This window comes from Ctenopharyngodon idella, chromosome 2, assembly GCF_019924925.1.
Source record: "Ctenopharyngodon idella isolate HZGC_01 chromosome 2, HZGC01, whole genome shotgun sequence".
NCBI lineage: Eukaryota > Metazoa > Chordata > Actinopteri > Cypriniformes > Xenocyprididae > Ctenopharyngodon > Ctenopharyngodon idella.
Genome location: NC_067221.1, coordinates 11467306 through 11484658, shown reverse-complemented (window position 1 = coordinate 11484658; position 17353 = coordinate 11467306). Strand labels below are relative to the sequence as shown.

General features: G+C 36.4%; 1 protein-coding gene across 2 annotated transcripts in view; it reads left to right on the top strand.

Annotated features, from left to right (window-relative positions):
- Window positions 1–17353, top strand: part of rbm33b (RNA binding motif protein 33b) — a 36450-nt gene that overhangs the window by 3718 nt on the left and 15379 nt on the right. The window contains exons 1-7 of one of the 2 annotated variants that reach the window (XM_051875327.1): window positions 966–1118; window positions 1223–1298; window positions 1577–1625; window positions 2396–2469; window positions 2851–3031; window positions 14861–14978; window positions 15895–16163. In XM_051875327.1, the coding sequence (XP_051731287.1) occupies window positions 1291–1298; window positions 1577–1625; window positions 2396–2469; window positions 2851–3031; window positions 14861–14978; window positions 15895–16163 (699 nt within the window). In that variant the 5' untranslated portion in view covers window positions 966–1118; window positions 1223–1290. Of the gene's footprint in view, window positions 1–965; window positions 1119–1222; window positions 1299–1576; window positions 1626–2395; window positions 2470–2850; window positions 3032–14860; window positions 14979–15894; window positions 16164–17353 lie in introns of those variants that run through there. The other variant, XM_051875333.1, reaches the window with a different exon arrangement.

Sequence of the window (17353 nt, the reverse complement as noted above, 5' to 3'; positions counted from 1 at the left end):
TCATCTGTTGTAGTACCTGCTGTTATGTGAATAATCATTCCATGAACGAAACACTTCAAAAATAATACTGGGTTTCCAGTGGAAAAAATGAATACATGAAAAAAATACTTTGTTTTTGTAACAGAACTACCTGTTAAGGCTTAAAAATACTTTGTCGCAGTTAATTAAAATTTGGAGCGTGCTAAAATAGTAACAGAAGATAATACTGTTTCTTACTAGGTAAACAGACAAGATCATGGTTTAGCTGTATGAGAGGACGTAAATAAGACAACAGATTTTACATTTTTATAAATTAATAAAGTATAAATATTGTTGTAACTTATACCTTTTATTTTGTGAAAACTACTATGAAAAGTTTGTTGTCTGTAAATTTGCATGGCCTAAATCCCTCTTTGGTATTGATGAACAAAGTCACAGAATAATTAAAGTACATCATGTAACGTCTTGGATCCTTATAAGATCATTTGCAGTTTCGAAATTTTATACTTTATACTTTTTTTTTTTTTTTTATTAATTATCAAATACGTGTAAGGGAAATTGGATAAAGAATATCAAATGTGTGCACGTAACAAAAGTTTGTAGTTTAATTTTTTTTTACCCACAATGCCTTGCAATTGCATATCTCCCTTTTTCATAACTGTCAGGCAGACTGTGTATCACCTATTATGGAAAACTACTATGGAAAATATTAAAGGTATGGGGTTCCTCGTCAAAAGTCACACTGTATTATTATTACCGTACAAGGTTTTTGCTTAAATAGCAGTACCTTTGTAGGAGGTTCACGGTGCTCCTTAGTCACGGAAGTGCTGAACATCGCTCTTCCATAACGTTAATTTTGTGTTTCTTGACACTTTCAACTGACACTTAAAAATATAAAGTGTAACGCTCTGAACATTAACTAGAACGAAAACGGGATTTACAAAACCTGTACGCTGTTCTCCATATAAGTAAGTTACTGCGCATGCGCAACGAGAGGTTTTCTTGTGACGCATGTATCATTTTACTGGTTTCAGAGCATTGCAATACAAGTTTATATTTTCTTAAGCACTTAGGGCTTATATCTTTCTGAAAGAGAAAGGCATTATTAGTTGGCATATTCCTGCAGTGCACTTTCTCTGGTATATTTTTATTGTATTAAAACAACCCTTGGTGTACCCTAAATGCAGCACGCACGTTAATTTGAATTCAAACACGTACAAACTGTAATTTATTCTCTTCACAGAGAACAATGAGGGTTATGACAAACCGGGTAAAGAGAGGACCTTCAGAGGGAAGTATCAAATTCAAGAAATGAACAGGTAATACTGCTATGAATTCATTTTGGGTTAAACGGGCCTTCCGAAGCTGTAATAAATAACATAATGACTATCCAGAAATAAAAATGTCTAGTATTTACCATCTATTTATATTCATTGCCATATAGACATGAGCATGGTAGAGTAAGCATGTACACATTTGATGTCTGTATAACGTTCAAAGTTTTAAATAAATCTCTTATTTCTGTGAATATGACTGGTGTTGCTAGCAAGTTTCTAAATGGCTCAGTGGTCTTGCTGTATCTTCTTTCCTTTTAAAGTAATTCAGAGGAAGACATTCTTGTGGATGACTGGCTGACATCCAAACAAGTGAGTGCTTGCGCTACATCCAGAACACTGCTTATATATTTGAATAAATTTAAGTCTGCTGTCTCACTAGATCTCTGAATCTTGTCTTGAAGATCATGTGAAGTGATTGCATTCTCAGTGCACAGTATGATATGCTGATAAACAGCAGTAAATATCTGTTAAGATGCCAGGTCTCAGGTGATGGTGTCACATTCTGCCTCAGGATTGTGACAGGTGGTTTCTTCACAGGGCCAGCTGTCCTATTTTTTGCAGCTAATGGTATATTATCTGCTAAATGTGTCCTACGGCACAAATACAAGGTGTTCTGCAGATAAAGGGACCTTACTACTAGAAATAGCCTTAACTTTGATAGGTTTGAGGTCTCTTGAGGATTGGCCAGATTTTAAGTGAAGGAAATTAAAGTCTTCACATTGCTTTAATAACTGAGAAGACTAGCTGAATTATAGCAAAAAGATTTTTTTTAGTCCAACTGAATCGATTATTTGGCATTTATCTTCTGTGCTAAGTTCTGAGCATGCTGTATTCAACAGATGCATGGTATATTTAATCAGACAACAGCAGTCTGAAGAAAAAAAGTCTTATTTAATATTTATAGATGTGAAATATTACCACAAAATTGAATGGTGAACCAATAAGATATCCATTAGTACAGAAGCATAGGTTCTTGTTCAAATTTCATTGTGTTGAAAAGTTCAAAAGCTTCTATTTTCAAATGAATGACTCATTAAGTGTTGGTTGGAACGTGCTTAAATCGAGGGTGTATTTCTCAGGATCTCTTGGACACATCAGATGAAGAGCTGAACGATGACCTTTTGCGTAGTGATGATGAGAACGAAACTATGAGGTAGGATGAACTTTTCCTCTTTCTGTAGCAGCCTGGTCTATAGGTGAACTGTTGGATAAAGGTTGATTTTTGATGCCCCCCAGAGCCTTTGTTTCGAGTAAGCTCTGCTCAGTCAGAGCAAACACTGCCGAAGCACATTGCACATAATGGGAATGTTGTTTCAGAATGCCCTTATCTTGCTCTTTATCCCATCTGGCAAATCTCCAAACAAGAATTATGATGCTGTGCTTGGAGACTACTGATTTCCTGTCATGGCCAGTAATTTTAGTACTACTTTAAAATGGACATGTATCAATCAGTTCCTCAGTTTTGCCTTTTTTTTGAACACTGTTGTATTTGCATTGTGGTACATTTGACAGGTTGTGTTTTTTTTTTTTTCAGATGTCAAGATGAAAGTGTTTCTAAACCAAAAGTTCAGGCGATTGCAAAGCCATACCTTGTGTGCAAAACTCCACACCTTGCTGAAGACCAAGCCAGATGTCCTAAAGAAGAGCAGACAGAGGTGGACCCTGGTGAAGTTTTAGACATCGAAATCAATGCTCCCTCTGGAGATGAATTTCAAGTGAGTTACCCCTTTATCTCTTTAGATAGCATTGGTTTTGTCGTTTTATTTTTTTTCCCTTCCCCTCCTTAAGCTCTTTCGGTGCTTTGGAATCGGCTCCCTTGAGGGAGGGAGTGACAGGGAGGTGAAATTAGATCTATTATCACTCTCTAGCAGTTTATTTGTCTGTGCCCTGACAAAGTTAGTGCTGACAGCTTGTTTGGTGGAAGGTAATGCCCCCCTGTTGTCTCCATGGCAGAACTGAGCTCTGACCTTGAGGCCCGCATCCCTGCGGAAAAGAACTCTTTGTGTTGTAGGAGAGACTCCCCGCCAATTATCAGCCTCAGATAATGCATAGGCTTCTATCAAGCCGTAAACCAAATCTGATAACGTCCTGTGTAGGTGAAAAGATTATTGACCCTTTAAAAGATATCTGTGTGACTTAAATATGGAGGATATAACTGATGCTCTTCTCTTGTTTTCCTGTCCACCAGAGAAAGAGATTATCCCTAATAATGGAGTGATATGTGTTGTGAAGTCAATGTATCATTATTTCAAGGACATCTAAGACATTGTTGAATGAAGGCTTGCCTTTCGTTGTACGATGAGACACAATCTTTTCATACGTGATTGAGAGCAATACAAAATAAGGTCAAGTAAGCTGTCACTGGACTGAGTAATTCAATGGTAATGCTATTGAATATGTTAATCAGATACAGGGACAGCTCTATCCAAATGTCAGCTGATTAGATGTTTAGATGATTAATCAATAAAACATAAAGCCTGTAATGAAACACTGTTATGTGTATTTAGCAGAAAGTTGGTGAATACAGTGACCATCAGCAGGCCAACATAAAGATGGAAGTTAAGGATGATATTAAGGTTTTGTCCAGTTTACACGCAGGAGTAAATAGTTATTTTATTTAATTGACTTGGTATTTCAAAAGAGAAGGTGCATTTAAAGTACGCAGGCCTACTGATTCCAAAATTGATAATTTGATGGAAGAAAAGAGATATGTATCCAAAGTTTGTGGTCTGGTCAGTAAGATTTAAAAAAAAAAAAAATAAATAAATTAAAGAAATTGTATTCAACAAGCATGCATTAATTTTATCAAAAGAGACAGTAAAGACTTTTACATTGTTACAAACGATTTCTTTTTAAAATAATAAATGCTGTTTTGAACTTTGTATTCATTAAAAAAATCTTGGAAAAAATGCATTGCAGTTTCCACAAAAAAATTAAGCAGCACAGCTGTTTTCAACATTGCTAATAATAAGAAATGTTTCTTGAGTGCCGAATCAGCGTATTTGAATGATTTCGGAAGGATCATGTGACACTGAAGACTGGAGTAATGATGCTGAAAATACAGTTTACCATCACAGGAATACATTAGATTTTAAAATATATTAAAATACAAACAGACAATTTAAATTATAATCTTATTTCACAATATTTACTAATTTTACTGTATTTTTTGTTCAAATGAATGCAGCATTGTTGACCTTGATGAGCCTTGAAAGAGGATTTAATAGATTTTCAGCAGTTCATTTATAGTGCTCAGCGTAAATGAGTACACCCCCTTTGAAAAGTAACATCTTAAACAATATCTCAATGAACACAAAAACAATTTCCAAAATGTTGACAAGACTAAGTTTTATATAACATCTGTTTAACTTATAACATGAAAGTAGGGTTAATAATATAACTTAGAGAACAAAATTTTCAGTTTTACTCAAATTCGGGTGATGCAAAAATGAGTACACCCCACTGAAAGTCTCTGGAGCAAAGCTAAATTTTAGACTACAAATTCAACCACAGGTGATTCTAATTATTCATTACACAGGTGTCCAGCAGACAGTTGACTATAAAAGGGTGTTAAAACCCCTTCCCATTTCATGCTGTCAGCAATGGCACCACATGGAAGAGAAATGTCACAAGACCTGAGAAAGAAAATCATTTCTTTACACCAGAAAGATGAAGGCTACAAGAAGATCCAAAAAGCTTTACTTATCAGTCAGAATACTGTAGCAAAAATGGTACAAAAATTTAAAAAAGATGGAACTGCAACCATCTCACAGAGACGTCCAGGTCGTCCACAGAAGTTAACACCTTGACAGGAGCGTCTTCTGATCAGAAGGGTTGAAGAAAATCGGCATGCAAGATCACTGCAGTTATCTAAAGTAGTAAAAGCCAAACTGGGGTGACTATTTCCCGTAACACAATACGGCATACACTGCAGAGGAATGGCATGCATGGGTGCCGTCCATGAAAGAAGCCTTTCCTAAAGCCCAGGCACAAAAAAGCCCACCTAGAGTTTGCCAGGGCCCATGCTACCAAAGATGAAGACTACTGGGACTCTAAACTCTGGAGTGATGAGACCAAGATAAATGTTTTTTGAACCGATGGCTTCAAATCTGTATGGCGTCGCAAAGGTGAGGAATACAAAGAAAAATGCATGGTGCCTACAGTGAAACATGGTGGTGGCGGTGTCCTTATGTGGGGCTGCATGAGTGCTGCTGGTGTCGGGGAGCTGCATTTCATTGATGGCATCATGAATTCACAGATGTACTGCTCTATACTGAAAGAGAAGATGCTACTATCACTCCGTGCCCTTGGTCGTCGTGCACTTTTCCAACATGACAATGATCCTAAACACACACCTAAGGCCACTGCTGGATTTCTGAAGAAGAACAGGGTGAAAGTGATTCAGTGGCTCCTGATCTGAACCCAATCGAACACCTATGGGGAATTCTGAAGAGACAAGTTCAGCATCACTCTCCATCCAGCATCCAGTCTCTAAAAGAGGTCATTCTTGAAGAACGGAAAAAGATAGATGTTGCAAAATGTCGCCAACTTGTTCATTCCATGCCTAGAAGACTTGGTGCTGTCATTAAAAATCATGGAGGCCATACAAAGTACTAGATGTAGTAGTTTTTGTTGTGGGGTGTACTCATTTTTGCATCACCCTAATTTGAGTAAAACTGAAAAATGTGTAATCTAAGTTATATTATTAACCTTACTTTCATGTTATAAGTTAAACAGATGTTATATTAAACTTAGTCTTGTCAACATTTTGGAAATTGTTTTTGTGTTCATTGAGATATTGTTTAAAATGTTACTTTTCAAAGGGGGTGTACTCATTTATGCTGAGCACTGTACACTTGAGATCAAAGTAATTTCTTCACATAATAAAGTTTAAACCTAATGAAATGAACCTACCTTGTGGTGGCCGCCATATTGAGCATCACATGACAAGCCACTGCTAACTTTATCTTTGTAGCCACATATTAGCTGACACTTTTATTAATAATGGGTGTCAAGTACACCTGTGGGTAAATAAGGTATTTCTGTTATGATATTGAGAACCAAAAACTCTTGTGCTTTTGCCAGTATAAAGTCCAAGTCCACTGTTGTAAGAAACCAAAAATGGTATCCTTGTCATCTGCCAGCCTAACTATATAGTTTGCTAAATAGATGCTTATATCTTAAATCTTCAGCTAATTGGATCCATCTGTCACCTTTGACCTACCTCTCTATGTAATAGCAAGAGGCTGTTAGCCTAGAATGTAAACATAAACATACACCTGCAGTACAGATGGTGTCTGCTGTTAGGTTTACAGTCTCTGTGCTCAGAGTGTTAGCCTCCAATTGTGGCACCGAGCCGCATTGTTTGTGTCAGGAGTAGAGACACAAAAGGGACGGGGGGCTTTTTTTTAAGTTAAGAAGGGGTGGTGCTTGTGGGGGCTGGGATTCCCATCGGCACTCTGGTCACTTCTCAGTTTTGATATGCAAGCTGACATAATTTCAGCTCTGGAGCCTATTCAGCAGTTTTTCTTTAATGCTTGGTCATGCAATATTCTAGATTTCTCCAAAGATAATCCAAAGGAATTGCTTCCTGTTAATTTTTGTTATTTCTCTGTTGGAGTGGAGTACTTTGTTGGCCAAAACTGTAAAAAACTAATGTTGAACACTAAAAACAGTGTTGTTGTTTGGGAAGTGACGAAGAGATCCTAACCATTACAACTTTCAGATTTAGGAAACAGAAAATGAGACAACCATTTCACTCACACCATTAGACTCTTGATCTAGTGCACACCATGCACTGTAAATTTCCAAGTATAAAAACCTTAGGAGCAGCTCTAGCAAAGCTCAATTGACATTTCAGTTTATGTTACAAATGTAATTTGCATTTTGTCAGAAGTTATGACCCTGTGCAGCACCCTATTTCCATTAAAGGGATGTGCTCCCTACCTACTGATTGGAGATGTCACCCGAAACCATTCTGTTACGCAGAGCAGTGAAATTGATTGTGACACATAGTGTGAAGGAAATAATTGCTGATTCATAGCCTGTTGAGAGGAAGACAGGTTAAAATGGAGGATTCGATATGATGCTTGATGTATAGATTTCACAACCGCCATTGCTTACCGTTAGTGTGGCAGTGGCTCAGGTTTTCAGTGCTGGTCAAGTTCTTCAGCAGTTTATGTAGTTTTGTCACTGTTTATTTTATTGCAGCATTTTTAAAGGATTAGTTCACTCCAGAATTACAATTTCCTGATCATTTACTCAACCCCATGTCATCCAAGTCTTGTCTTGTTCATGTCTTTCTCAAGTCGAAAAGAAATGAAGGGTTTTGAGGAAAACATTCCAGGATTTTTCTCCATATAGTGGACTTCAACGGTTACCAACGGGTTGAAGGTCCAAATTGCAGTTTCAATTCAACTTCAAAGGGCTCTACACGATCCCAGCTGAGGAATAAGGGTCTTATCTAGCGAAACAATCGGTCACTTTCTAAAAAAATAAAAATTTACATACTTTTTAACCACAAATGCTAGTCTTGCACTAGTGTCCACGACTTCACACATTTCATTGTCACATTGGAAAGGTCACGTGTGGAGAAAGTCCACTATGGAGAAAAATCCCGGAATGTTTCCCTCAAAAACCTAATTTCTTTTCGACTGAAGAAAGAAAGACATGAACATCTTGGATGACATGGGGGTGAGTAAATTATCAGGAAATTTTAATTCTGGATTGAACTAGTCCTTTAACAAAGGTGATTGTGGGCACATCAGGATGTTTTATATAGTTTCCTCTTTGTGTTTTGTGGAATTGAAGGACTTGAAGAAGGGCTGCTTTGGTAAACAGGGATCTTCTGCTTTGGAATGAAAGACCTTGGGGTTTATAGACAGACAAGAGTATAGGGGATTGATACAAACTCCATACTAACATAATCAACACATCCCCCAGCCCCAGCAGACCAGCACTCAGTGGGAATTTATGAATTTATTAAACGTAAAATGCTTATCCTGCCAACTATTTGCATGTATTAACTTTAGTACATGTAATTGTGCATTTTTCATTGGCAACTGCAAGAATGAGTGTGTGTATAGATTTAGAAAAGGTTTTTGTCCTTTTGTCATGTGAGTATGTGAGCTTGGTGAGTTTGCTTTACGAAATTATTTCAATTATCAAGGGTTATTGCTCCTCTTACTGTTGTTGACATTTGGATTATGCAAAATAACTTGGCAGTTTTCCACTTTGAGTCAATCATGCGAAATTAGCTTTGTGTTTTGCTTTGGATTTAGCATCTCTCATGTGGTAAAAAACATCTTTTGCATTGGACGATTACTGTAAAGCCCTAAATAATATTTAATTAATGCAAAAGACAGTGGTTGCACATCCTGATAGCGCTGCAGTATTGTTCTAAACGTGTCCCTCTGATTTGTTTAATTGATGATGAAGAGAACCCTCTCCCTCTTCCTCTTGACTCCATGACGAATGCTGAATGAAGCGTTGCTGGTGTAGTATTGGCTGAAACTGCTGATTTAACATGTCTGGAGCGAGTAGAGTGAGTGTAAATTATGCATAGCTCCACATTAGCATTATGTCATGTGCAAAAAGCTGACTGGAGTTGCAGATGTCTTCATTCGCTCTAACGTAAACTCCTCTATAGTATCTCAAAATGGCCTGATGAAAAGGCACACCTGATGCTGATGTTTGCCTTTTGAGATTGCCTCATAAATATTGCTACATTAACATCAAGCATATTAAATCGACAGATATTTATCTCTAAATTTCTTTCATGTAAAATGTAGTAGTACAATATCTTCAAATAAACATTCGTTTTTAATATTTTGTATTTGTTATTATTTTTCTTTGTTTGTTCATTTATACAATGTTAAAGGGATAGTTCACCCAAAAATGAAAATTATCCTATGATAAACTCATCTTAAGCCATCCTAGGTGTATATGCACAATTGGATATTTATGTAAAAATATCCTTGCTCCTCTAAGCTTTATAATGATTGTGAAGGGGGGGAAAACATTCATCCATCCATTATATAAAAAAAAGATCCATACTGCTCCAGGGGGTTAATAAAGGCCTTCTGAAGCGAAGCGATGTTAAAAAAAAAAAAAAAAAAAAAAAAGGTTTTTGTAAGAAAAATGTTCATATTTAAAACCTTATAAATTCAAATAACTAGCTTCCGGTGGACGACCTTATGCAGAATGCTCAAGTCGAATTGTGCCAAATGAGTAACCCCCTGACACGATGTATGACGGAGGATGTAGAAGTAGCATAAGCTTAGACACCTCTCGCGGTTTAAACAAATAGGGCTAGGCAACAAACTCAAGCTCCTCTTCTCCTATATCAAAATCCTCCGACATTTGTCTTTAAAAATTCTCATTTTAGACTTCTAATTTGCAACCGGTGTTTTGTTTTGCTCTATCCTCTGCACTTCCATGTTCGTCATTTCGCCATGCGTCAGGTCAGAGGTTACTCTTCCACCACAAATCGACGCGTACGGCCGTCTGCTGGAAGCTAGTTATTATAGTTAATAAAGCTTTAAATATGGATATTTTTCTTCCAAAACCCATCGCTTTGCTTCAGAAGGCCTTTATTAACCCCCTGGAGCCATATGGATTATATTTATGATGGATGAATGCATTTTTTTGGGCTTCAAAATGTGGCCTTCCCTTCACTACCATTATTAAGCTTGGAGGAGCATATTTTTAAATATATCTCCGATTGTGTTCGTCTGTAAGAAGATAGTCATATACACCTATGGCTTGAGGGTGAGTAAATTAGGGGATCATTTTTATTTTTGGGTCACAGAAAGTTATGAAATATAAAAAATATAATAAATAATATAAATATTAAAATGTATAAAATATGTCTTTCTAATTATGCCCTGTTCATTTTTTTTGGCTGTTGCTCTTTGAGCAGTTTCCCTCTGACACATTTGTATTTGAGCGTAAAAATGTGTCAGGTGGCTACTCACACCAGAGGAAATTGTTCAGTTTTAAGTGTTAATGACCTCTCTTTGTCTTTCCCTTTCTTTACCTTTCTGTCTCTCTTTCCATGTTCCTCTCAGCCCCTGTCTCTTTCTATCCTGAAGTCACGGTAATCTGTGATCATGGCATTAATAGGCACAGACAGGCGGAGGCGAGGTATCACAGCCCCTCCTTCCTCTCTCTGCAGCTCGAGTGGCAGCCCTATTGTCTGCTGGCGTCGTTGGAGTAAAGTGCTGAATTGCCCGGCTTTATTCAAATGATATCACATTTGATAAAGTCATCTCTCAATGAGGAGCATCATATAGTTCTGACCCTATTGTTGCAGATATACAGTATCATTAAACACTGCTTTTAGAAGATGTGATCAAACGTGGCCTTTTTGCTCCAGCTTGCACCCTTCGGGCAAGTACGTTCCACCCACAGAAACCCTCCAGAGTCCTGAGTAACACCGTAAGTCTCTCTCTCTTTCTGAGCACCCACAACACTTCAAGCCAATCTGCACCTTCCTCAGGACCAGAAGAGCCTTCTTTCGGCAAGGTCAGTCTCAGGCCTGCTGCAGCTTTTTTGCCTGAGGGCTTCGCAAATTTACTTTCATTTCATCAAGCTGTTATTGCTGTGAATGGAATAATGAGCTGATAAATATTGCTGTGGGTTTAGATTTTTGGTTTGCCATTTCATCTCAACATTTATTGAATTTTCTTAAATTAGGGGTATTAATAATGCAGTTTAATAAATTAATTGACATTATTATTATTAAGAATATAAATAAAATATAATGTATGTTGTAATTGTATTATCAATATTGATGATGATGATAATAATAATAATAATTCTATTTTTAATAATTTAAGTTTTTGTGATTTGTCAGCAATAATATTTCAGAATACATTATACTTTCATAATAATAATAATAATAATAATAATAATTATTATTATTTTTTATTTATTAATGTTGTTGTTTTTGTCAATAATACAATTTCCAGAATACATTAATAATAATAAGAATATTATTATTATTATTGTATTAAATTATTTATTACTTTTGTTATTATTGCCAATAATAACGCAATTCCAGATTACATTATATTTTAATATTAGTAATAATTATTATAATTGTTAGTAATTAATTTATTAAATTATAAATAAATAAATAAATTATAAATAATAATTTATTCTTAAACATTCTAGTCATTACAGTAAATAACTGATAAACTATTAAACTGCAAAGCTCTTTATTCATTGGAATGTTCTTTAATAGCTAAGGAATAGTTTCATTTCTTGTCTTGGAAATGGAAGTTAAGGTGTCTGTACCGAAGTAAGTGTCAAATAGGTGTTATCCTTTTCTATTGCAGTGCCCTTGATGTCTATACAAAGCCTGGCCCGGCCTGCTGTGGTTCCCTTGAGCATCCAAGAGAGTAGCAGCTGCTCGCTCAGTGTGTGTGTGTGTGTGTGTGTGTGTGTGTGTGTGTGTGTGTGTGTGTGCACTCACAGACAGTGCTGTGTGTATATGTTTTCTACTGCTATTAATCATGAGTGCCCTGGCTAAACACTGTTTGAGTTGAATCTGTAAACATTGATAGGCGTCCTTGTGCAACTGGAAAGGTTTGATATGGGCTTTAGGCACATGTTTATTTCATTTCTAGGGAGGAGGGGGACTTAATGCTCAATAGGATGTGAGGTCACGGGCTAGGTACATATGCCCCAACATCAACATTTCTATTCAGTCAGTCTAATTCATTATAAAATGTCAAAATATCATTCTTAAATATCTTTTCCTTAAATTAGTTCTGCTGTACACATGTGATGTCAAGAAATTCGTTTTTATCACGTAACCTGAACCTAAGGTCCAATCTGTTTTCTTTCCATGAAGTCAAAAACTCATCAGTCGTTGCCTCTTTTAAAATGGCTTCATAAATCTGTACATGCACATTTGACATGATTACACAGGCTGATTTTTTGGAAAAGGAGAAAATTATCGTCCGTTTCTAGCTGCAAGGTCTGGGTGTTTGACCAAGCACACTTCACAAATTGTTTTCCAAGCCGGTTATGTTCATGTGCTCTGGATGCCCATGATGTGATGTGTATTTTTCCACTCTCAAATGTGAATCTCAATCGACTGCCACACTTCAGAGAGCAACTCAGCCTAAACCAATCAGCAGTGTCTTCGGGCCAAGGCTTGGTATGATGCCGTTTAGAATGCAGGTGACAAAATGCCCCCCGGAAACTTCCATTTGCCAGTGGGCATCTGATTAATCACGATTATCATACCATTATCATACAATCACACCCTAATCGTACATGCAGGGTCCCATCTGTGGGGTGTGTGTGTGTGTGTGTGTGTGTGTGTGTGTGTGTGTGTGTGTGTGTGTGTGCATGAGTGTGTACGGAATATTTTCTATGAAGAAAGGTGCTTAAATATTAATCCTGTCTATCATTTTAAACTTCATTTTACAACTGCATTGAGTATTCCATTGAATTGAAATGGATGAATTGCCTCCAGTGAAAGATCTCATTAATTCCATTAATTGCAGCAGAGAATGGGTTGGCTGCTGTTTGTTTGCACTGGCTGAATGACAGCTCTGATAGTGAGTGAGGCAGATAAAGGCTCTTTGCTATGGATCAGTGGATTGCCCGCAAGTTTTTAATTCAGTGATGTCAGAAGTCACTTAAATGGCTGTTTGTGAAAAGAAAAATATCTAACCGCTGTCTTGTTAAAACCCATAACAAATAATCCAGGTCATTTGACTGATAGAGGTTCACTTTTCGAAAATTATGCACTTTATCTTCAGCTCCGTTTAGATTTTGGCTACAGATGTATATCTTTTTTGCACATTATAATATTTAGATGATTAAAAAGTTACCTATCCTGCAATAAATTATGTAGAAACCTCCGAAATTAATTTTAAGTGAATAATTTTGCCCTCATTTGACCTTCTTCAACGATAGCCCTACAGCACTTTTTAATTTAGAGTGCACTGAATATAAACATCCCTCTGATTCCACAACAGCATCTCTCCTTCAGGAAAGAGGCCCAGCGGCGTGAGCGTCTTCCCTCTCTATCGGTGCAGTTTCAATGGTAATTCTAATACTGAGAGTGGAAGACAACAGGCAGAGCATGATTCTAATGAAACATCCTCCCATTGTCCTCTAAATCATCTCCGTTATTGAATGCGTTGCAATCCACACCTGGCTCCAACCCTGGAGAGATTCGGCTGCCTCTATCTCTCCCTCTCCCTCCTGCTTCATTGCTCTCTCTTTCTCTTTCTCTCTCTCTCTCTCTGTAAATGCAGGATTAGCTATTGAAAGAGCATGCTTGGTTATCAAATTCATACAAACGGCTTTTGCTTTTGTGTAGTGCTTTTAATTAAATCCTACTGGGGGGCTGGAACTGACCTTTTGAGTGGAGAACTGATTAAGTGCACAATGGCCAGTTATTTCTGAACCACAGTCTGTTGCATAGAGCTGCTGATTAACTTTCTGTTTAGGATGACTTGGCTTGAATCTCATTCACACACAGGCCAAGGAGAGGAGAAAAAAAGGAGTAATCAATTCTGGTTAAGAATGTAGATTAGGAACGATAGCATCAGGTAATTAACAGGGGTAAGGGTGGCATTTTTGTATGTGAAGTACAGTGAAAAGGGGCTTATTTGAGAACCGAGATGGATATTTAAGAGGATAAAGGTGAAATCAGGGTGGTTAGCTTTTCTTTGAAAGGATTAGTGGATTGTTATCATATGCCCCCAAAAAGCTCAGTGCAATTATGTCAGATGTGCGTGATCATAATGGCAAGAGTGCCAGCAAAGTTTCCTCTAACATTTGAAATCTCTCCTTAAATGTGAGCATACTAAAGACAATCATTGTATGTTATTTTGCCTAAAAAGAAAGAAAGAAAGAAAAATTAATGTAAAAGGAATATTATTATTATTTCAGTCTTCAGTGTCACATGATGTTTCAGAAATCAGTCTAATATGCTGATTTGGTGCTAAAGAAACATTTCTTATCATTATGTTGAAAACTGTTATGCTGCTTAATATTTTTGTAGAAAGAGTGAATTTTTTTAGAATTCTTTGATAAATAGAAAGTTCAAAAGGACAGTGTTTATTTGAAATAGAAATATTTTGTAACATTATAAATGTCTTTACTGTCACTTTTCAACAATTTATTTAAAAAAAATCTTACTGATCCCAAACTTCAGTAGTGTACATATACTATTTAAAAAATAAATACATAACAATACTTATTAAAAATATTTTTCTACTTTTATTTTCTACCTTTTTCTCTTTTATTTATTTATATTTTAAAATATTTAATTTAAATATAAATTATTATTTTATCCTTTGCTTTCCTCCTCCTAAATTTGCTTCAGAGATTGAAAGTCTGCAGAATAATTTTGTTTTATTTTCTTAGTGTTTTAAAGTATTTTAAAAGAAGATGATGTATTTTTATGTATGTGATTTATTTATTTTTTTAATGAACTGCGGTCTACATATATTGTTTATTTGAATGTCAGCATAAGTGTTTTTTGGTGCTCATTTGTTGGTGTTTGTCTGTATTAGGTTGGATCTGAGTTGCGAGAGGGTCTCTCTCCTCAACCCTCTGGACGTCATCTCGTACACTCCTGCAAGGGACAGCCTGCCCCAGAGGAGACCCGCACCGGACCTTGCCGCAGTCCTGGTGAGACCACATATCCCAAATGCATACAGTGCTCCAGACGGTTGAGCAAACAAGGCTGCAAACACATCCGGTCTCGGAAGGTGTATGTTTAGTTGCACACACTCGTTTTTTTTTCTCTCTCTTTTCTTTTTTTCTAACCGAACCATCTGTTACCGTGATTCTCTTACAGTTAGGACACTTTAGAACCCTGTAACCTAAATATATACACTAACGTTAAAAGTTTGGATCTTTTTTTTTTTTTTTTTTATTAATTTATTTAGCAAGGGCACATTCAATTGATCAAAAGTAACAAAAAAGACATTTATAATATTACGAAAAGATTTCTATTTCAAATAAATGTTGTTCTTTTAAACTTACTATTAATCAAAGAATCTTAAAAAATAAAAATGTATCATGGTTTCTACAAAAATACTAAGCAGCACAGCTGTGTTCAACTTCGATAATAATAAGAAATGTTTCTTAAACAGCAAATTAGAATGATTTGTGAAAGATCATGTGGCTTGAGTAATGATGCTGAAAATTCAGCTTTGCCATCCCAGAAATAAATAAAATTTTAAAATGATTAAAATAGCAAACAGTTATTTTAAATTGTAATAATATTTTACAGTGTTGCTGTTTTATTGTATTTTTTTTCACATAAATGCATAAGAGACTTTTATAAAAATCATTAAAAATCTCGTTCCGATTTTAGTGTATATCATTCACAGAGTATGAATTTACAATGTTTTGAATTACACAGAAATGCCCATTTGCCTCTTTGACCTTTGCTCCATCCTCAACACCTGCTGTATGCAGAGACACCCAAGGTGGAAACAGAAGTAGAGATGTCACATTAGATCAGCGGAAATATGGCAATATGGCACCCGCATGTTCACTTCCCCTCTTTTTTTGTCTTTGTTTCACCCCTCCTTTAAAGAGCCAGTGTTCCCAGGACAGCATATGTTTGATCAACAACACTCTGCTTCAGTCTTGGACACTAATCCGCTCCTCGCTGGACCTGCTCCCATGGGCTCCATTCATCCTCCAGGATATGAGAGTGACCCCTTGAGGCCCAGTCCAGCTTTGCAGGGGCCCACTCATCTGTCAAAGCCTGGGTCTTCCCACCGTGGGCACTGCTCTCTCCAGAAAAATCCATCAGCTCAGTCTGGCTGTCCCTTCACAGCTCCCTCTAGACCACAGGCACAGGTAATATTAAAGGACGTAGCATAATGACCACTCCAATCTATGAGATGACTCTGGCAATTGTGATTTGATAGATTAATGTGCGCCTTATAGGGGCTATTAACCTCTTCTGATGCTCAAGGTATTTTGCCCCATAAATACTCTTCAGATCCTTTATTTTATCTCTAGGTGTAGTGTACTTCCCATACTTAAATACCAAGTGCGTATTTGCCCTGTTTATAAAATTTGTTGGAGTGCATGTATGCACTTCAAAGTATAAATTTGTATATAAATTTGAATAATGGTAGGCCTGTTTGTTCTCATGGACAGATGGAGCCATAGGCTACGCTGCCCTCTAGTGTTTATAGGCAGTTTTGGGCAATTACTCTGTTTCCAGTTTGGCTTCAGTTGGCTGGGGCTGAGCTGGATCATATATAATATTTTCTTTCTATGTGTTGATGCTCACATTGAGTCTCATAGCTAATTTTACTGATTTTATTTACATTTTTCCTAGCACATATTGTGTAATTAGCGATCAGTTTGCATTTTTATTTTAATCCTCAAAGTATGTCATATTTCAATTGAAATGTCATCAAACAACAGAGTCAGCTCTTAGATTGGACACACTATACCCTTTGAGTTAAACTTTACCTCTGCCTGTCAATCAAAGAGAAAAACATCCCCAGTGTGGCCAATCACAAAGCAAATCAATCTACTTTCATTAGGCAGGGAATTTTGTTGCGTAAAGCTGCAACTTATTTAGTTTAGGTTTTAGTTAGATGTATAACGCATTAAATAACTACCAATTTGAGATTTTTTAATGCAGAACTGTTAGAAAGAGATTCTGGAAAGGAATATAGTTTTTTTTTTATCTTTTTTGACACTACTGTTCAAAAGTTTGGGGTCGGTAAGGTTTTTCCTCTTGTTTTTGGTAGAAGGCTCACCAAGGCTGCATTTATTTGATCAAAAATACAGTAAAAACAGCAAAATTGTGAAATATTATTACAACTTAAAATAACCTTTTTGTAATTATATTTTAAAATGTAATCTATTCATGTGATAGCAAAGCACAGCAATTATTTCAGTCTTCTGAGTCACATGATCCTTCACAAATCATTTTAATATGCTGATTTGATGCAATGTTAAAATTATTTTTTACGGCTTAAGAAACATATCTTCTTATTATCAATGTTAAAAACATTTGTACTGCTTAA